Below are 22,013 nucleotides of genomic sequence, written 5' to 3'. Positions count from 1 at the left end.
TTGTTTTATTGTTGCTAGGAGTTAGGAAACAAAAAACAGTCCTTGATTGTGGTGTTATGCTATTTGAATGCAAATTTGGGCATTACAATATAATCGCATAAGAAAGTGGAGTTGACATGTTTTATAAACCTATAGAACATAAATTCCAAATAGACATATAAAGGTTGCTTCCATTTATTTTCCTCGCCAAACTGTCCACTAGAGGGCAGTAGGTGAACGTTCAAAAAATAGGATTTATAAATTCTTTATTGAAATTTACATTCGTTATAAAATTAAGTTGTATAAAATATTTTAAATATTATATTATCCTTTAAATAGTATTAGCATCAATGTGCATTACACGAGTAAATAAGGTTAATTTTGATTTAACATAGGCTATTTATTTTTAAATCCTTCAATTTGGTCACAGTCAGTTGCTTGAAATCAAGTGCTAAATGCCATTTAAGTCACTTAAGGTTTTGTGTAAGTAATAATAAAAATAGTAAGAAAGTAGGCTAATGATTAATTTTCAGGGTCATGTCTGTGACCGTAACTACAGATTTAAATACGTTTATTCTGTCTCTATGGAGAGTCTCTTTACATCAAGTGCGTTTGATTAGCAACACCAGCCATTCAAAGTTTAAAACATTAACAAATCCTTCAGCCAGGGTGGTTTTTGCTGTGGCAGCAGGTTTGTGGAAGTGCACCGAAAGCCTTTGTAAACATTTTGTGAGGCGCGCTTTCCCGCTGATTCCCACGACACTTCCGCCACGTCTGGGTCTCTGGTCAAACACCGCGCGTTCCTGTCCAGCTCTCAGCTCTGCGCTGACAGGAGCGCCATTGTTTTTGCTCTCCCTGGAGCACCAGGGAGCACCTCACTTCAAGGATAAATGTGTCTGTTGGTGACCTAGTAAAACTAACAGCCGGCTAGGCTTGTGCTCATTGTGGCAGAGTGGCAGAAAGGGGCCCACAGCTACCATTCTCTACACACACACACAAACTCATTAGTCAGAGCAGTTATCTTCAATGTACACCAATGTTGGTCTTTGTCTTAAGCTGTAATAACCTCATCTCCAGCTACTATGTTAACCTAGTTCACAAAAATAGCTAAAATATAACATATGTTGGCACTTAAATGTCATAAATTTGTGAAACCACAATTATGGCGCGATCAATTTAACGAAATTTCACAGGCAAAAATGTAAATTGCCAATAGATGCTGCTCACATATAATCACTATAAAACCAAGCAAATTTCTGTTGGTCAGCACTGCAAATTTGTGTGAAAACTTGAAGACAAGCAATAACCGTATAAGGCGAAATTTTTCGCCCTCATGCGAAACTCAAAGTTATGTGGATTTCAACTGAAATGACTGCATTTCACCCTCAAAATTTCGCCAAACAAAAATTGCGGTCACATTTTTCTGAAAAGTGAAGCCAAAACATTTCGCTCCCTGGTGGCTGGCTGCAGTATAGCCTAGTTCATAAATCCCGCCCTCTCCATATAGATGATCTGGGACCTACAGTAAACCCAGTTAAAAAAAGAATTAGATTCCACTTCAAATAATTTCCCCCCAAAGATAGTTTCCGTCATTTTAGGCAGTTATTATCAAACTGATGTAGGTTCAAGTGTTCGTTTTGTTAGTAAGCTTGCTTTTAATTAGTTATTTTTGATGCTATAAAAATGGGGTGTGGTGTTATGATTGGGTCTGCCCGGACTCGGGGTTTCAAATGACGTCATCGGCACAAGATGACAGCATATCTGGGATATTTTGACTGCACTCTTATATAGCGGAAGGAAGTACAGATGCGTTGACCATCTTTTTTTACAGTCCATGTCCACATCATGTGGATTCCTATTAAATTGACTGTATTTTGTCTGTAAAACTTTATCTTCCTTGGTTCCTAAATGGCATTTCTTTGACCACAATATGGACTCTTTTGACTTTGGCCAGTAACCAATACCTTAGCTACACCCTAGCAACCATCCACAACATCCTAGCTCTGTGGTAGTGGGAACTGAACAAGAACATCACATTTTCTGCAGAAAATGTAGAAATCTATTTTGACGTCATTACTGAATGAGTTTGCAACATTAATATTTAAAATAAACACTCAACACACAAAGAAATAAAGAAAAATACTTCTAACTGGCTGGCTCTATGGCTGCTTGGTAAACTGATTACTATCCAGTGTGGTTGCAAATAAGAGCCGTATGAGATGTGTGTTGTGCGTATAAAAATTCTGTTTGAGAGACTAGACTTTCATGTCAAGAGTTTCAGTCCGAAGCTCAGAATGGCAGAGCCAGTGGAGGATAGAAAGAGGTGAGTGATGTGTGTCAGGGATCGCAGAAATGAGAAAAGCCAGACCAGCCTAAAAGAGGAAGGCAGAGGATTGGAGTTATTCATTATTCAAAAAATCAGATTATGTCTGTTTGGTGAAATTCAATTCTTAAAGAACAATCAAACCAATTCAAACTGCCTCAAAATCTATGAAAATAAAATAAGTGGCAAAGATCTCCCATTTACATGTCTAAATTTGATCAGACCAGTCAAGTTGCACCTTTTGCATAAAAGTGAAAGCCACTCTTCATCTCATCTGACTTTGATCATGAGCTATTAAAATAGACAAGATTATCATTTTTCAATTAACAAAAATGCATGCTGGTTACTTACTGTCAAGTTAGGTGCAACTTTACTTCAATAATAATCATTTAAAAAAATTAAAAAAAAAAGAATTTGAACCCGGGTTTAATAAAATACTAAGTTGTTAAAATGTTTTTTTGTTGTTGTTTTTTTGTTATATATAAAGTTCCAATGTACTGTTTTAAAATGCACATTGGAATTTATGGAATTTTGTTTTACCTATATTTTGAATCATGCATTGTGTTTCAGGGTTAAAGGAAATGTCCGTGAGCATAACTGATAATGATCTTATCAGTTTACCAGCACCTTTTCTGTTTTTCTACTGATTTTTTTTCTTAGGTTGCCTTATCGCACATAAAGTGAGATATCCTATTAAAAACAGACACAGATAAATCTATAGGAAACCATTGTTGTGCACTTACAAAGGTAGGTTCATTCGATATCAAAGATTTAGATGCTTTACTTCAGCCTTAGATGTTAATATGCATCCCCTTGGACGCAAAGCGACTGCTTTGATCTAGGACGTATCATGCATGCATACTTTTGTGCTTAGAAATCTGAAACTGGAGTAAATTTTGCCATCATCATCAGGTTCATATCTCCCTGAAGTTACCAGAACACCCTCAATCACCAGCAATTACGATAACTTTGAGCATGTACGAGCTCTAAAACTGATATAATTTAAAATTCTCCTTCTTCCACGTATGTGAAATATTTCATCCGCTGAGAGAGTATTTTATGCACAAAGAACTCTGGGCTCAAGTTAATTTAACCTTCCTCTTCCCCCGGGTGCGGCCCGCGGAGGCTCGGCTCTCTTTCTCTCTGCTGCCTCTTAGTTTTGTGAGGGTGGAGGTGCTGGAGATGTAGCTGTGGGGGTTTTGGATGCTGTAGGAGGTTAATCTAATATCACATGAGCGAAATCTCAAAGGAAACTGCGTTATGTTTACACCCCGCAGCACACAACACACACAAAACAAGTCCCAGACTATAACTCACGGTGCTCATCATCATTGTCGGTAGTGGAATCATAACATTCATCATCTGCATCATCATTGTCATCAAGGTTTTCCTCCTCAATCGAATCCCCCTGGCCAGAAGTAGAGGTTAATGTTTGAACCGCACATCAATGGTGGCCTCTTGTGGCTGACAGATCCATACAGCTTTACTGTCTTTTCTCGTTCTTGGTGTGTGTTCTTTTTCTCAGGCAGCTTTAGCACATGAAGCCCTTGAGAATCATATGGTGTAGTTGCTACTGTTTTAGAGTGTTTGCACGCGTGTCCTTGCGTTTGAGGTTCAAGACCTGACGGATGGTTCAGAACATCTAGGTTCCAAAAAACACTTAGTAGAAGGAGACAGACCTCCTGTAAAGAAAACTGAAGGGAAGAAATTGTAGGCACTGCGATATGGCAGTAAGATTAGAGGTCCCGTCTTAAAAGAGCCACTTTGATACAGTTTGTAGAATGTGCTTGTGCATTTAGTCTTAGTCAAAATCTTGACACAGATTTAGAGATTTTAGTCTTTCCCATTTATGTAAAGGAATTGTACTTAACGGGATAGTTCCAAAAAAAAAAAAAAAAAAAAGTCATTAATTACTCACCTTTATGTCGTTCCAAACCCGTCAGACCTTCGTTCATCTTCGGAACTCAAATTAAGATATTTTTGATAAAAGAGCTTTCTGACCCTCCATAGACAGCAAGGGTCCTACCACATTCAAGGCACAGAAACATAGTAAGGACATCAAAATAGTCATAAAATATCGTAAAATAGTCCATGTGACGTCAGTGGTTCAACCGTAATTTTACAAAGCCATGAGAATACTTTTTGTGCACAAAGAAAACAAAAATAACGACTTTATTCAGCAATTCTTCTCCTCCTCATCCCGTCTGTTGCGGCATGCTGCCATTGTGAAGAATGCGCGTGCTTTCCTCTGTATGTAAACATTTGATTCGGCTCATATGATACATTTTTTTGTTATTCAGGCTTCACTGATTGCACTGTATTTTTAATTCAGTTAAAAGATCAGACTTATACACCCCGAATTCCGTAAATGTTGGGATGTTTTTTTGTTGTTGTTTTTTTAATAAAATGAAAACTAAAAGAATTTCAAATCACATGAGCCAATATTTTATTCACAAAAGAACATAGATAACATAACATAAATGTTTAAACTGAGAAATTTTACAATTTTATGCACAAAATGAGCTAATTTCAAATTTGATGCCTGCTACAGGTCTCAAAATAGTTGGGATGGGGATGGGGGGTGCATCGAGGTTATGAGTTTCTGGAGTTTTGGTGTTGGAATTTGGTCCCTTTCTTGCCTGATATAGGTTACCCGCTGCTGAAGAGTTCGTGGTGGTCTTTGACATATTTTTCATGATAGAGCTTTAGTTGGCATCTGCAGATGGCAGGCGGATTGTGTTTACTGACAGTGGTTTCTGGAAGTATTCCTGGGCCCATTTAGTAATGTCAATGACAGAATCATGCCGATAAGTGTTGTCTGAGGGCCCCCGAAAACTATGAAGGTCTTCGGGCTTGTCCCTTACGCACAGAGATTTCTCCAGATTCTCTGAATCTTTTGATGATGTTATGCACTGTAGATGATGAGAATTGCAAAGCCTTTGTAATTTGACGTTGATGAACATTGTTTTTAAAGTATTCCACAATGTTTTTAAGCACTCTTTCACAGATTTGAGAGCCTCTGGCGATCTTTACTTCTGAGAGACTCTGCCTCTCTAAGACATCCCTTTTATAGCTAATCATGTTACAGACCTGATGTCAATTAACTTAATTAGTTGCTAGATGTTCTCCCAGCTGAATCTTTTCAAAATTTCTTGCTTTTCAGCAAGAAATTGGTCGTGCAGTGTGTTTGATTTTCTAAAAAGATCAGACTCAATTTTTATTTTTTATCAGGGAACTGTTCTACACTGGTCGCGTTATATATATATATGTTTTTGACCCTCTAAAAACTTGTTTGGTTTTCAGACTAAGTGAATTGTGCTTTAGTCTTAAATTCTCTAAACAGATATGGCTAATATGAGTCTGCACCAGTTGCATGGTTACATGTTCAAATAAAGAGGCAGATAAATCACGAAATCAGTGTTTTTACTTAGAAGTGTTACCAAGGTGGGCACCAAAAGAACTGATTTGTGAGTTCGCTTACTGCATAACATGACTATAATGTGCAGTGGTATTACTTTTTTTTTTTTTACTCAGTACTGGGGTAATAACATTTTTTGAATGCTTCTATTAAAAAGATCATCTCAGGCCACTTACATGTTCATTTTGTTTTTTAAATATTTTGGCTAATTTGATTGTGCTTCTCAGCTATCAATAACACTACAGTACTATGGACATGGCATAACATATTTTACCATGCTACAGTAAGACACAAGTCCACAGATTTTCCCCCAAAACCAGTTCAGAAAATGCCAAACAATCTGCAGATTCTATTTATGCCCAATTGCCACCTGATACCACCACAGTATGTTTTAGTACGGGATGGTGCAATTTGCAAATCACTGTTGTAAATGTTATACGTGCATATTCCTTGATGTTGAGCAGATGTAAAACAACAGTGTCTCAAGAAAGACCCCCAGGTTAAACAGAAGGATGTACACATGGCCCATGTTGATTGGTTAAATCCTCGTCTCCCGCGAGACACCGTTGCCAACCTTCCCCTATTCTTGCTTTAAACATTCCTGATATACAGCTGGCCTGTTAAAACGATTCCCTAGCTGCCTTCAATTTGGAGTACAGCAGAACGTGACAGAATCCGTAGAGGCATATTGGAGTTTCCGACTCAGTGATGCAAACCGTGACAGCTCTTCTCAGATGATAAGGCAAGGTTTATTTAATTAGAACACATAACTGTTAGCTTATCACATGGATACGTACACAAAATGATATTGACACATTTAAAACTCACAAGTGCTATGAGGATAAATTAAACAAACAAAAAAAAGAAAAAGAAAAATCATGAACAATTGCTTCTGAATGCTACATGCTGAGGGCTTACAAGACAGAATGTACAACATAGAAAGACAAACAGGATAATGGTGGAAAAATGAGAATTTGGAAATCAAATATAAACTCCTGTCTCTATATTAAAATCCTCCGGATATTTTGCTACATTTTAATGGTTATGTGATATATGAGGGAAGGTATGGCAGCAAAGTCATTAAAAAGAAAGAAAGCAAAGAAATCGGAGCAGAAAATCGATTTCTTTTTCCAAGGAAAGTGGTATTGTAAAATGAATGCATTATAGTAGCTGCCGAAGGAAAAAAAAACATTTCGATAATCTTTTCCATTTGAAGTGATGGGGCGTGGGGGTTTATTTCAGAAGAGACACCAAAATGAGTCATTTATACTGAACACAATGTGAAAATCGCACCGCAACTCGAGCAAAATGAAGCTGTTTAACTGGAGATGAAAGAATGCACTCATGCAAAATGTAAATAACATGGTGTTACCACCAAACCAGTGCAACCATGGAGACAGTATCTGCAATTTTTCTCCTAACAGATTACCGGAAAACCACCATTCCAGATGGAAGAAGGGAAAACCCCTCGTGTTGCACTTTAAATCTCACTTCCATATTTATCAGACAGAATGTGAGTTGAAACAAAGGCCCATCCTCTTTCCATCTGTATGACGAAAATGAATGAACTGACATAGGGAGTTTTTCATTTTTGCAGAAGTACAAGCAACGCAACTCTGACTGACTTGTGAGTGAGTGCTTTAGCTGATCAGAGCTGATCCTATTTTTACATTCAGAATTCTGATATTTTTCTGCAAAGAGATAAAAGATAACTTATATTTAGAAAAAGTTAGATTATTTTAAATTAAATTTAATATTGGCACTGGAGTTAAACCCAGTTTCACCTACTGTACTTTCCCTGCCTTCTCTCACAGCGTGTCCTGACCAGACATGACTTTTCCAGCATCATTTAATTCAGGAAAATTTCACGTTTAAAGCTGAAATGTGTCACTTTTTAATGTTAAAACAATTATTAGTAAGACAATCGTGTGTTGAGTTCTCTAAAATGTGAAACACTGCAGCTCAGTGGTGTTTTCAAAACATTGATCTGTTTGTTTAACCATCTCGATCTGCCCAACAACAGCAACATTGGTTCAGCCAATGGGGTGTGTTTGGGGGTGGGGCTATTGAGTCGTCTCCGGGAGGAGTGTTTGGGAAACCTGTTTAAAAACAGTCAACTTGGTCTAGCGAATGACACACTTCAGCTTTAATGTGCAGCCATATGGAGTGGGATTTTGCTTTATCATGGTTAGGACACAGTTTTAAGGGCCATTCACACAGAACACATTTTTGCATTGCTTTACACATTTAAAAAAAAAAATTGTTTTCTATGTAAACATGTGCTAGACGAATGCATTTGACTGTTGTGTTTGTGTCTCATGCATTATATGACATCCTAAAAAAGTTCTATACTTTGTGGTTTTTCCATTCCACTTTCCTGTGTCTTGTGTTTTTAAACGCAAAAAATGCATTCTGTGCGAATGGCCCTTTACAATGCAACAGATTTTTATGTATACACACACCGCTACAAAAGAAACTTATGACTCATTCACACATCTGACTACTAGACTGCACATTAATTTCCTGCATCCTTCTCCTTCCACTTTCTTAGTCTCTTTTTTTTGTCAAATTAAATTTCCCTGACAAACAATCGCTGCTCGATTACACTTGTTGAAGAGGCATTGCTTCTTAAAAGGTGCAGAAGAATTTGACACAAACTGAATTTGAAAATCGCATATGAATAGAAATCACAGATTGATGCTATTTAATCGAATACATAAGGCTTCTTAGACTCAAGTAGGTGCATGTAGAGTCTGATTGTAATAGACTTCTCAGCTTCTCCTAACCAGAGGAAAAGCGAGACCTAAGGAGTGGATGGACTAGTTCCGCTCCAGCAGTGGCAGTTATACGCTGGTTCATCCACGAGCAGCTTCATATGGTGCAGCAACAGGGGGAAGCTCAGCTTCACACCCTGTCGTCTTACATTGCTAGATCTTTAGCAGCTAAAGTAAAATGATCTTACAGTGTGAGTCCTCAAAACTCGCTTTAACATATTCGGATACAGTCCTGCACCACCCAATAAAGGGTGCAGCAATATAGTATACTATTAGATAGTGAATGTTTAATCTGTAGCGCTACACACTCGAGAGAGCTGTGTTGATAGACTAGATAAAAGAGATCCTGATATGGATCCTTAGTTAGAGTATTGACTTGAATGAAAATGAGACTGTGAGGGAAAGAAGTACAGTTTGTTTATGTCGTACTTTTGTATACTGAGGGCTGTTTAGCCAACAAAATACTGAAATACGTTTTTCCACAATTTTCAAATGGACAAAATAATAAAAGTTCAGTAAATTAGACATCCAACCATTAACTTCCATCCTTCACAGACTCTTTTTCATTCACGCCACTTTAAATAAGCTTGTCCACTTTGACTGAAGTCTGTAGACACTGTATCAGTTGTGCACCATTCGAAATTGAATTTAGAACGTTTTAAAATTTAATTTCAGAATTTGAAATGAACAAAATAGAGTTAAAATAAACTGAAATTCAAAGAAATTCTTAAGAGTATATATTTTAATAAGAAAAAGGAATGTTTGCTGGGACAATTTAGAAAATTCAAATCCAATTCACACTGAATTCATGAACTGAAACAATTCCAATGTCACCTTTTGCACAACCTATAAATTATTCTATTTTCCTCAAGATTTCTACATATGGCTCATATATTAACAAACTTTCGAAACAAAAGTTTAATGCAGAAGATATTGAAATATTGCTGGCCATAGTCTTTGTTTGGTCTCAGAGCGCTAAATCTATATCAGCGACTTCAATGAACATCTGAGGGGGAAAAAGACATTAGGACAAGCTGGTGTCTCAGTACCTTCCTGTGAATGAGAAATCTACTCTCCCAGAGGAAAATAACACGGAAGTTGAGGGATAGCACTAGATGAGACTCTCTCTGGGGCAGAAGTTACAGCAGACGAATTGGATTTCTTTGGTTGTGAGGGCATCCAAAAATCTATAGCTTACAAGGCATCTGTAATCTACCATGCCAGAAAGATAACATTGGGAGCGGCGAGGAGGGAAAAGTGATACACCTGGGCCGTGTATTACATAGTCCGTTGTGTACAAAGTCTTTCAAAGCCCCGCTGACCTATCATGCCAGCCTGAATGAACTTCTGTTCCCAGCTGCCACCTGCCTGTTTCATCTGCAGACGCGTGCTCACACACACATCTGGCTGGGATAGACAGAAGTGGCTGGCTGCCCGCATTTCTCCACCAGAACACAGCCACCAGAAGTCCAGCTCTCTCAACACAATCTATTTACAGATGTACACACACTCACACTACATGTACACGGACATTATACATACACAATACCCTCAAAATTGCTCATTTAACTCATTTTGCACAAATCAAAACAATAATTATATACAAAAAAATGCTAATGTATGACAATATACAATTGGAAACCTTTCAGAAGACAAACTTCCAAATGTCTTTACATTCAAGAGGGGCAATTTGGGTCAGACAACTCCATGACCCTATTACATCATGATAGCCGCTTTGGTTTGGTTGTCGGCACATTCTTTGTGCTCACCAAACAGCAAGACACAGAGCAAATCAAAGAGGAACTTTTTAATGAGGAATGCTCAACATCTGTTGGTTTGACGGGAGATCTCAAGAGGTCCATCCAATGGAGTGAAAGAGAAATAAACAAAAACAAAAAATAAGAACACCCTGAATCAACACAGAAGGGGTGGGTGGTCAAGTTCAAAATGCCATCATGCAATAAAAAAGTAGCTAAAAGAGTCTCTTTCTCCACACATGCAGATAGTGGAGAAGTTATTTACATTCACGCCGGCAAACTTTCTTTTTTTCCTCCCTCTTTTTTTTTTTTTTTTGATTCATGCTACAAAATGCCAAAAAACCTGATATCAAAATGTCAAAAAAGCACAATCTTAAGTTTAAAAATCTCTATGTACTTGTTTCGTACATAAGAAACAAACTTTAAAGATAAAACGTTCTTTTTTTGTATTTTTGCGTCCATATGAAGTATATGAGCAAGTGTTCGTGTGTGCACGTGTTTTGTGTGTCGATCTCTGTGCGAGTGCAACTGTACATAGCAGTGACGAGCATCATAGTCAAAGTGTGAGAGCGTTCCTGCAAGTCCTCATTCTGTATTCTTTTTCTTTGCGTTTTCTTCACTCCAGAGAGGATGAATGAGCGTGAGCGCCGCATCTCCCGTGGCTGGAGGGGCGTCGGATCAGCGGTGGCCTTTGAAGGGCACTGGTGCTGGGCTTAGTGGGGCAGTGCGGCGCTGAAAGATGCTTTGATAAGCTGAAGAGGAGAGACAGGCAGAGAAAGTGAGATAGTTTGGTGAAGAGACCCGTAGAGCCATCACTTCTGAGCAAAAAAGGCTCCGATGGTCACTCCTGCCAAGCCCAGTGCTGCCAATCCAAGCACTTTCGTTAGGTACGACAATGGGTGGAACATAGAGTCTCTCTGTTGACCGTACAACTCCACGAAGGCATCCTGAAAAAAAACAGAGGAAAAGAAAGCAGAACATTAGGAACAGACTTAGAGCTTAAATGATTGCAAACATACTCAATTAGAAGTCACATTCTCCATTGTTCCACTGTAATGGGAAAAAACAGACAATAAATGGAACAACTAGACTCAAAAGTTTGGGAACGGTTGACTCAGGATATTTGATTCTGATTGGTCAATTGCAGCATTTTGCAGTCAAAGACCACTTTGGCCACACAACTGACTGCTGAAACAGGCAACCAATTTCCTATATATCTGTATCTAGTTTATAGCTCTAATGTCCCCCTATATGGTGTAACATTATTGACCTAAACAGCAATATCAGAGAGAAAAAAAAGATAACTGCACAATAGAGTGCATTATGGCAATCTGGGACACGGCTGTACTTTTGGCTTCTGCAATATACTTTGATCAGGTTAGCCAAGGTCAGCCTCAGGTAACCCAACATTACCGTGATTAGCCTAATTCACCACATACTAAGCAACAATATTCAAACAGGAAATTCTAAAAGTTTAACCAAGACAAACCTGATATTATAAGATAATGTACAGCTAGCTGACTAGCCAAAACTATACTGATAAAAGCAAGTATTTATCAAATATAAATAATATATCAAGGCTGTAAGGATGGGAGAAATAGTAAACTAATTCCAAAATAAAAATTGCATTACAGAATTGGAATATGGAAGCTTCAGATATGTAGTGATGAAGTCAAATTGCGATTTGAAATTCATTTAAATTAAATGAATTTAATGAAATGAATTTTTTTAATGTTTCTGAAAGATGATTTTCAAAAGATGATCTTTGATGTTTTTCTTTGAGGCTGTATTTGATCAGAAATACATTTAAAACTAATAACTTTAAAATTTTAATATATTTTAAAATGTAATTTATTCCTGTGATGACACAAATATACAGTATGCCAACAGTAAAATACTAAAAATGAAACATACATAAACAATACATGTATTGTTTGTGCATAGGTATGTATTTCAGTAAAATTACTGGATAATCATTGGATTATCAGTTACCAAATTAATCATTAGTTGCAGCCATAATTCTGGCAAAAAAACAAAGCAGCAGCAGATCTAAAGCACACACATTTAGTGTCTGATAGAAGGTCTGTAATGTGTAGCATGTCTAATTGCCATGTATAGGGAAATGATGTGTTTTCGCCGCAGGATTTGAGACGATCACATCCTCCTCTTCAACAGACACTCCACATCTGTGTAGCCAAATTCCTCCGGGACAGCGTCCAGCCCAGAGAGAGAAACACATCGAATGATAGAGAGAAAGAGGGGGCAGGCACAAAGAAGACAGCTCAAATCCATAACATTGAGCCCGGCTCCCTGTGAGCCCACTCACAGAGGAAGAGAAGGAGGAAATAGGGAAATAAAGGAAGAAGAGCATATAAGACAGGGTCTCTGTGCCAGGGCTTCCACTGTCTCATCACTCCTACGCACAACGGTGTCTGCTGTTTCCTTCTCCAGCCAGACTCACTGCAGACTAACTAAAGCGTCTTTCACGCAGCTGTATAGCTGAAATCCTACACTCAAACACAAATACTTATCTGCATTTGGCACAAGGAAATGACAGAGTTCATCCTCCTCCTGTTTACAGGGCCATTTATAAGGAAATAATTAGGTTCTTTCCCCTAGAGCAGACAGTGTAAATGAATAGTTTACAGTTAAAATGAGGGACAGCCCCTTTCTAAATAAACTTCCAGGAGAATTCACAGCCGTAGGTCACGAAAGCGACAAAACATTGCTGATGCAATCAAATGATACCATCGATTTCTCTCGATCTTCAGGCTGTTGGCAAAGCCGCGTGAGGCATTGGCCCCCTGCGTAAACAAGTAGGTGTTTGTGAAAGTGTGAATGTGTGTTTGCATTTACTTGCACGTAGGTGTGAGTGTGTCTCGGTTGGGGTTTTTGGGTTTAATCACAAGACCCCCAGCAGCATCCACCCATGCACTCCTGTTTGAAATTTGGAAGGAATATGTGCTGGGAGAAAATGTGTGCTGAAACCGGTTTCTTTTTTTAAAAACAAATACCGGAATCGACAGTCAATAGTTAATAATAAAAAAAACTGCTAAAACACTAAGTGTTTAGTGCACTGCTGTTCACCGAATCAACTGAAACAACAGTGTGAAACATGGTGTGCTCTGATTCCTAAATGTATGACTCTTATGAGCCAGTTTGTTTTAGTGAATCAAACACATGTAGCTCAACCAGCGTGTAGTTGATTCACTAACAAATGACTCTTATGAGCAGGTTCATTTTAGTGAATTAAACACATATTGTTTGACTGGTGTGTCCCAATGTGCATTCTATCCACCCTATCTGTCCTAAACAGTATTGAAAATTACTAATATCACATAGAATTTAGGATGAATAGTATGCACATTGGGACGCAGGCATTGTTTTCTATGAGAGTATGCACCATTCGGCATCTGTCCGCGTTGCCTAGCAACGATACAAAACAATGTAAAGATGTGGCGCGATACGGCTCTCATGAGCCGGTTCGGTTTAGTGAATCAAGCACATATAACTCAACCAGTATTGCCCGATTCCCTAAGAAATGTCTCATATGTTTTTGATTCACTTAACTGAACCAGCTCATAAATGTCGACTAGTGTAGTTTGATTTGCAAACAAAAAATAAATCTTATGAGGCAGTTACTGTTTGTTAATCAAACACAAATAGCTCGACCAGTGTAGACTGATTCCCAAACAAGAAACTCTTGTGAGGCAGTTCATTTAAGTGATTCAAACACATACTGTGTAACTCAACCTGTGTCGTTTGATGAATACCGAATGTCGGTTGTTTTAGTTAATCAAAAATGATTATTAAACCATTGGAGCAGTTACTGAATAATCTGATTAATTTACTGAACCACAACCTGTTACTTTCATGCAGGGGTGTGAACCGGCACTGGTTTCACAATTCAATTCGATTATGATTATCATGTCAACGATTCGATTAAATTCGATATCACGATGCATCACAATGCATCACGGTTATATCAAATTTATTTTGTGCATTTTTATTAAATTGTATAAGCAGGCTACTTTTAAAAATAATTATGTTAATTAATTCATTTATATATAACTCATTAATTATTGTTAAGAATTAAAAGTAATATAGCTTCAAAACATACAAGCAAATATAAAGTAATAAAGGGGGAAAAGACCATTACAAGTGATGAACAAAAAACACTTTCAGCATATGGGAGTGCTTTAAGTATCGCAAGTTTACAGATTCCTTAGCATTATTGCCATTTGATTATTACTGATGAGATCATAGACACTGGCAGCTTTAATAGACTGCATTCACACTAATGCACAAATCTATTTCCACATATCAGATGTTTTGTCCTGTTCTGAAAACTGAGTGATTACATCAATTTCGTATCATAATAGTAATGCAGTGCATTTAACCGCAGCCGCGATTGACAAACAAACACAAAGAGCACGTGGAAGTCTGTCAGTACGTGAGTTTAGTGTATCTAATATGTACTGCATTCCAAACGGCAGAAATGAAAGCATATCAAAGTTAAAGACTAAATAACAGAGTTGGAGGAAGCACAAGCAATGCGCATGTGTCTCATAGCGCATTTCTGTGCAATGAAGCCTGCTGCAATTGTCTCTAGCGCACACACGTGCCATATGCAGAAAAAGCCAAGCTCAGATTTTAAAATAGAGAGTGCATTTTTAATACTTGCGTGATAAGCCCGTATGTGAATTAATTTTGACACCACTACTTTCATGTTGTCAAATTCAAAATTAACCAAGAATCTTTTTGCGTATGGTTTTTTACCATATTTTTTATTTAATATTTTTATATAATTTACAGTCAAATAAGTCTGTCGTATTACGTATCTAGTACATTAAAGTCTAAACTAACAGATAGTTGAGCGCAATATATGCATAAAAAATTGGATGTTTATTTTCAAACATTTCCTTAAAAACACTGAAAAAAATCTTTAACGGAACTGTTATGGAACCAGCAACGTTAAATTCCTTTCGATTCCCATCTCTAACTAAAACTGTGCGTGTATCTTTTCTCATTCATGATCTCCAGATCCCCATGCAGCACGCAGTTCCCTACTCAATAAGTAAAGCGGTGGTTTTATTGTGGCTGACAGCGGTGCACGATCATCCTGCAGGCGCTGCTTGGGCCCGGGCTGGCCCAGCGAGGGGGCCGCCCTACGCCCAACTGTTTGAATTACATTATTCTGTGTTTCACGGGCAAGAGAACTTCAGTCGAAAAGAGAGAGAGAGAAAGTAGTGCAACACGGCCTGTGTGAATTTCCAGCACATGCTGGGACACAGAGCGTTTGAATTCAAAAACATCAGATAAAACTGGCCATGACATGACAGGTATACTGGGATAGAGAAAGACATGGTGAGCGGCTTTCTGAGTGCTTTAAAATTAAAACATGCTGATGCAACATAAAGCAGCTAACTGTGTTACAGTCCATTAATTAGAGTCATGTGAGACAAATCGTCATTTGTCCAAGTGCCATTTTTCTGAGTCTTGGGTTTTACCAAAGAGACTAAAACATTAAGCAATATCACGAAAGAATGTTGTATAAGTTAAAGTATTAAGTATAAATGAATTATCACTAAGTGTTTTGTTGCAACCTCTGGCAGACCAACAGCACATTTGGGAATGTGATATTGTTTTTATATAAGAGTACAATAATTAAAGTTAATTTGAATTTTCACCACATTTTTAATAATTAACTCTGGTGATTTATTCCTGAATGAATCAGTGTTTTGAAAGAGACTCTCAGGCAACATCAGTTGTAAATGATTTAATAAAGACATAAAGACAGTCACTTGTACCCTACAGAAAGAGCGAAAGAAAAAAACTCAACACTAATGGAGACTGACATCCTGTCTGTCATTTAAAGTTTTTGTTTATCAAAGAATCGTGGTTTTCACAAAAATCTTAAGCACCAGAACTGTTTTCAACACTGATAATAAAAAAAAGCATATTAGAATGATTTCTAAAGGATCATGTGACACTGAAGATTGGAGTAATGTCATCAAAGAAAAATTACATTTGAAAATGTTTTAAAATAGATATTTTAAATAGTAATAATATTTCACAATATTAATGTATTTACTGTATTTTTGATCAAATAAATAAATGATAAATGCAGCCTTGGTGAGCACAGGAGACTTCTTTCATGAATAATACAAAATCTTACCAACCCCAATTTTTTTGTTCAAAAATCAATTTTTAGATATTTGCACATTCCTCGTACAACCAAACACAATTTGGAGCTAAAAAAAAAAAAACAACGTGAAGAGAAAGGTGGAATCAAACTTGGGTTTGGACCAAACAATCAAACCTGATGCCATCTGCTCCCACCAGGGAGGTACAGAGCTGCAGGTGTGCACATCCTCCAGCAATCTGAGCAAATCATGAATAGCATTCCAAAAATGATCAACCTGCAATGATCTAATAGCTGGAGGAGAAACAACTGTCTTTATTCCCTAGCTGCACCGAGGTCACGCTTTATTCCACTTTACACCATGTAGCGAGTTAAGTATATTTAACCATGACACAAAAGCCAGGCTCACCATTTGTTTGTACCACTAACAATGGCTGCCAGCCTTATTATCAGGAGAAAAGCTCCTTGCTATCTCTTAAGACATTTCCGCTCCTTTCTCTCTCTCTATTTATCTATCTATCTTATCCGCCTCTCTCTCTTTTTCGGTTTCTGTCTGTCTGTCTGCACAGGTTATAAGAGCACCTGGCACAGAGCAACGGAGAGGGAGAGGAGAGGAAAGGAGGGAGGGAGGTGACAGATATGACTAAAAGAGGGCTGTAACAATAGCACAAAATGAGCTCACAATACATCCTAATAAGAGCCACAGGAATTAGTGCCAGCGGAGATGTCAAACCCGAGCGGCTTGCTCGGGACGAGATGTCATCGCGGGCATGTCTGACTGCTGCCGACGTGATGAGGGCAGAAACGAGAGCCCTGGCTGCCCCATCAGCGGCGGAGGTGACAGGACCGCGCTGGGAGGTGTTGACGGCCACGTGTCCACATCCCTGTTTGCTCTCGTTTTTTCTCCCGCATTGGTAAACATCCTCATTAGGGGAGCTTCCGCCCTGTGTTTGAACAGACTCTTGTCTGTTTGCCCAAGGCCTTTGTTAATGGCCTCCAAAAGCGGCCCTTTAACACACACACACAGGTACTGGCAGACGTGAGCAGATGCGATTATACTGTAGCTAGCTTGGTAATCAAAGAGCAGAAAATGCGCAAACGATGTCCAACGGCTCACACAGTATTCGCTCTAAGCCCGCCTCTTCCTCCATCTCTATTTATGTCCTTCCTGTGGAGTATCGGTCATGTCTAAACCAAAGCATAAACTAAGACCTTAGTGGCCCCTAAAGTCCTCGGAAAGGCACAAAGCGGGGAGTGCCAACAGTCTAACAGAACCCTGCAAGACTTCCTGTGGTGGAGGAGGTTTGGAGAGGCATGTTGCAATTTGAGGATGGAAATGAAAGTCGGTTAATGAGATCAAATATGAAAAGCGTGGACAAACAGGTCTGGCTGAATACATGAATGGAGGTTTGCAGGCGGGCAGCTTTTAAAGCCTTGTAAGGCAAGCGGCAGTTGCTCGGGACTAAGTTCCGCGTCAAGTGAGCCTGTGTCATCACATCCTCAGATTGAGCATGAGGCCAAGAGATGAGCTAATGCAGAAACAGCTGACCCGCCTTCACCTTAAGGAAGGAAGAGATAGAGTTGCATTACCTCTTTTAAGCATGCATGCACAAAAAGAGTTCTTCTGACAATTGTCTTGTCGCTAAGGAACTTTGCTATGACTTCTGTGCTCAGAATAAACATCTGATCTCATGAATTTTGAAATAGAGCCTCTTCAGTCAGCAAAGCACCGATGCTCATACATCTTTCAATGACACAAGTGTCTGTGGCTGTCATGCTGGCAGTGACATAAACCACAGGACAACTGGAGATCACAAGAGGGATACCTACAGGAAGTTTTCATAGACAGCAGGATGACAACTGAAATTACATATATGTGTGTTCTATTCAAGTAATAAATCACACAGAATTATATAAATAACCAACACAACTTAGTATTAGCAGACACTAAAATGGGTCAAATAGGGTCATATTGGATTTTTGTGGCTTTCAGGTTTGACCAAAAAAAAAAAATATATCTAAAAAAAAAAAAAATTCAAGTTAACAAAAAAAAAAAATAACATACTGTTTTGTTATACACTACCATTCAAAAGTTTTGGAAGAAATTTCTTATGCTTACCAAGGTCAAATATTTTTTTATAAAAACTGCAAAAACAGTAATACTGTAAATTATTATTATAATTTAAACTACTGTTTTCTATTTTATTATATTTTAAAAAGTGATTCACTGGGCAAAGCTGAATTTTTAGCAGCCATTACTTTAGTTTTCAGTATCACACGATCCTTCAGAAATCATTATAATATGCTGATTTGCTGCTCAAGAAACATTTGTTATTATCATCAATGTTGAAAACAGTTGTGCTGCTTAATATTTTTGTGGAAACAGTATTTATTTATTTTTTGATGAATAGAACAGCATTTATTCGAAATAGAAAGCTTCTGTAACATTGTACATGTCTTTACTGTTACTTTTGATGCATTTAATGCATCCTTACTAAATAGAAATATTATTTTCTTAAAAGAAATACTAAAGTTTTGATAGGTATAATATAATATAATATAGTTATGTCCCAAATCAACTTCCCCTCAATAGAGAAATAAGGAAATATATCAATAGAGAAAGAAAAACAAATTATTGAAGGTCATTGTGTCCTTTTTGTGGCTCCTTCCCTTTTCCTCACATCAAATTTATCACCAACTCATCTTTTGATTGCTATGGCTGTTATGTAGTCACAGCAAATGTAGAGAAGGAACAAAGAATATTTTGCCTTTTCACTGACACACACACACACACACACAGGAAACGCAACAGGAATCATTTTAATTTAAATGCATATTAAACACGCACAGGGGAACTGACCCGTGAATGTGAATCAGCCACGTTTGTCAGACTTTTCAATCATAACAGTACAGACTTAATAAATCATCAGACTAGAAAAACAAATCCTGCATAACTAGAGGGATGAACCTGCCGTCTGCCGCAGATGGTGAACAGACCCACACATCTTTATATTCATTATAAATGAGACTATGGTTATGAACAACAGAATCGCCCAAAGAGCATCTCATCCTTCCCGAACAGACCGTGGCTATTTTGTGTTCAATAGTATAACAGGATCAAGAAGCCATGAGCAGCTGAAATCGCAAAGCTTAGCTGTAAGAGGAGAAGCCATTACCACCAAACCTAGTGGAGACACAGATAAGATGCTGCTGGGACTCTCTGCCAACTCAGTTGCTTGTTAGACACAGCGGTCAGCACTGAAATGGCATCTGACCCTGACCAAAGCCCAGATGCCAGCGTGTGGCCATCCTCCAGAGCTCAGTGGGTCAAAGCCATCAGGTCTGAGAAACGGCGCTAATGTGGAGCCAGGGAGGAAGATTGCACCTTGACCTTGTAATCTGATGCATCCAAAAAAAAGGTAAAGCTCTCCATTAAACTGACATTGCACTGAAGAAGACAAGGCTATGTCTCCAGGCTAAGGGCCTCCTATATTTAACAGCATTATTCATGCCCCCCCCCCCTTTCATGCATCTTTCTCCCTCTCTCTCGTTTACATATTCTCTCTCTACCAGACATTCGCTATCAAATTATTTCATATACAGTGCCTGGAGCAGGTTTCATCATTCACTTTTTAAATCTTATCTGGTTAAATCTATTGCAACCAAAAAGAGAATATTGATTTTTGTATTTTGTATTTAGGCAGAGTAAGATATAAAAATCCCTGATACTAATTTATAATAAATACACCTGATCAATGTAATGATTGTAAACATAAAATGTAGACAACAATGGTTATTTCAAGGAAAAGTCGTTGCAATAACAATACAATGTAATGTGCTTAGGATCAGTACACCTAAAACGGAAAATTATTTACACACCCTCATGCCATTTCAAACCCGTATAACATTCTTCTGTGGAACACTACTGGTTCCACTCAGCATGCAATTACAAAAAATGCAGACTGAATGAGTTGTAAACTGATTTAAATACTTAATTGAAAAGATCTGACTCATAAAAACAATTAGTTCTCGAACTGAATATTGTTGCTTCTTTTATGAATGTGCCAATGGAAAGTTAGAAAGGTAAACAACAAAAAAAGATTTTTTAAAGGGGTCATATAATGCCCATTTTCCACAAGTTGATATTATTCTTTAGGGTCTTAATGAAAAGTCTGTAACATAGTTTGGTTAAAATTTCTCATTGGTAGTGTAAAAATCACCTTTTTCACCCTGTCAAAAACAGCTCTTGTCAGAGCAAATGGTATTGTGTCATTCTCCTTTAAATGTTAATGAGCTCTGCTGACTCCGCCCCTCTCTTCAGAGCCACTCTCTGAGGGACTGTTTACTTTAGCCGCAGTCATAGTGAAACTTGCTAATTAGCACATTATTAGGAAAGGCCATTTGCTAAGATTCATTTAAAAAAACTTGTACTCACTTTTTCTGGAGGTGAAGCTGGATCACGAATGATTTGCGCGAACATAGACGCATTTAGGTAGATGGAGGGCGCATTCCCTTCAGAACCAAAGCTAATCATCTTCAGCCGCTCAGATGACGGGAGTAAATGACTACTGCTATGTTCATTATTACATCCAACAGCAAAACACCTCAATCGCTTAGGAGTCATTCTTGTCTACATCTGCTCTGGCGGTGAAACAACTGATGACAGCTCACTCAGGGCGGGTCTGAGGTAAGACACCAGTGCAGTCTGTGCTGAAACGCTGCTGTCAATCAACAATCGTGGGAGGGGTCTCCGTCCGTGTGATGTCACACAGACAGACGGCTCGATTTGAGAAAGGGGTAAAGATTTAACGAGATTACAAAAAAAAACACTGGGTGGATTTTTATCATTATAGGGTGGTTGTGTACACACACTGCCAACACACATTGCAGTTCAAACAACTTGTAAAAGTGCATGTAGCATTATATGACCCCTTTAAAGAATTGTACTGGTTGTGTGAAATAACAATGAATGAGGACTAAATGACTTGAAACAGAATGATTCAAGTTGTAAACCGATTCAAATAATTAATTGAAAAGATTCCTTAGTTTAAAGGAACAATTAGTTCATGAATTGACTATTGCTACTTTTCTTATGGACGTGCAAATAAAAGTTGAACGCAGTTGAAACTGAGAATGAATCAAGTTGTAAACTAATTCAAATAATTTTCTATCATGACAAAATTTTAGCATGGTAATGATGAATATGACAATAGTTCATGTATTTGGTCTTGGAGGAATAGATCTGATATGCTGCTGAATTACTTCTGCTGTTGGTTATTAGCCCTTTTTACACTTCCGTGTTTCTGGCTTCCAGACTGGTAAAATGTTTTCCGGTAACAACTGCGGCCGTACTCAACAAGAATGAGTTTGAGAATCAAAGTATTTTAATACAAATTAGAGATTATGAAAATGCTTGAACTGCCGGTACTTTACTCTACAAAGCGCAAACATTTCACAATTAACTTTTTGCGTCAGCTCGGGTCATCAAATACAAGTTTAATAGAAACCATTCGGCGCTATGTTGAGCGTATTACCTCACGAGTCAGCGGTCTGAGTGACAAACAAGTAAAATGTTATTTCTTTGTAGATAACAACAACTTGGAAAACAGACAAAACT

The 22,013-nt window shown here is 38.0% G+C and overlaps 1 protein-coding gene across 1 annotated transcript in view; it reads right to left on the bottom strand.

Annotated features, from left to right (window-relative positions):
- Positions 1-6,198: 6,198 nt before the first annotated feature.
- Positions 6,199-22,013, bottom strand: part of bcl2a (BCL2 apoptosis regulator a) — a 63,710-nt gene continuing 47,895 nt past the window's right edge. Inside the window, exon 2 of the mRNA XM_058765141.1 lies at positions 6,199-11,198. Coding sequence (XP_058621124.1) covers positions 11,064-11,198 — 135 coding nt within the window. The 3' untranslated portion in view covers positions 6,199-11,063. The remainder of the gene's footprint in view (positions 11,199-22,013) is intronic.

The sequence above is a fragment of the Onychostoma macrolepis genome, chromosome 24, assembly GCF_012432095.1.
Source record: "Onychostoma macrolepis isolate SWU-2019 chromosome 24, ASM1243209v1, whole genome shotgun sequence".
NCBI classification, from domain to species: Eukaryota; Metazoa; Chordata; class Actinopteri; order Cypriniformes; family Cyprinidae; genus Onychostoma; species Onychostoma macrolepis.
Note: the sequence above shows the minus strand (reverse complement) of the source record. Positions and strands in the feature narration are given on the sequence as shown.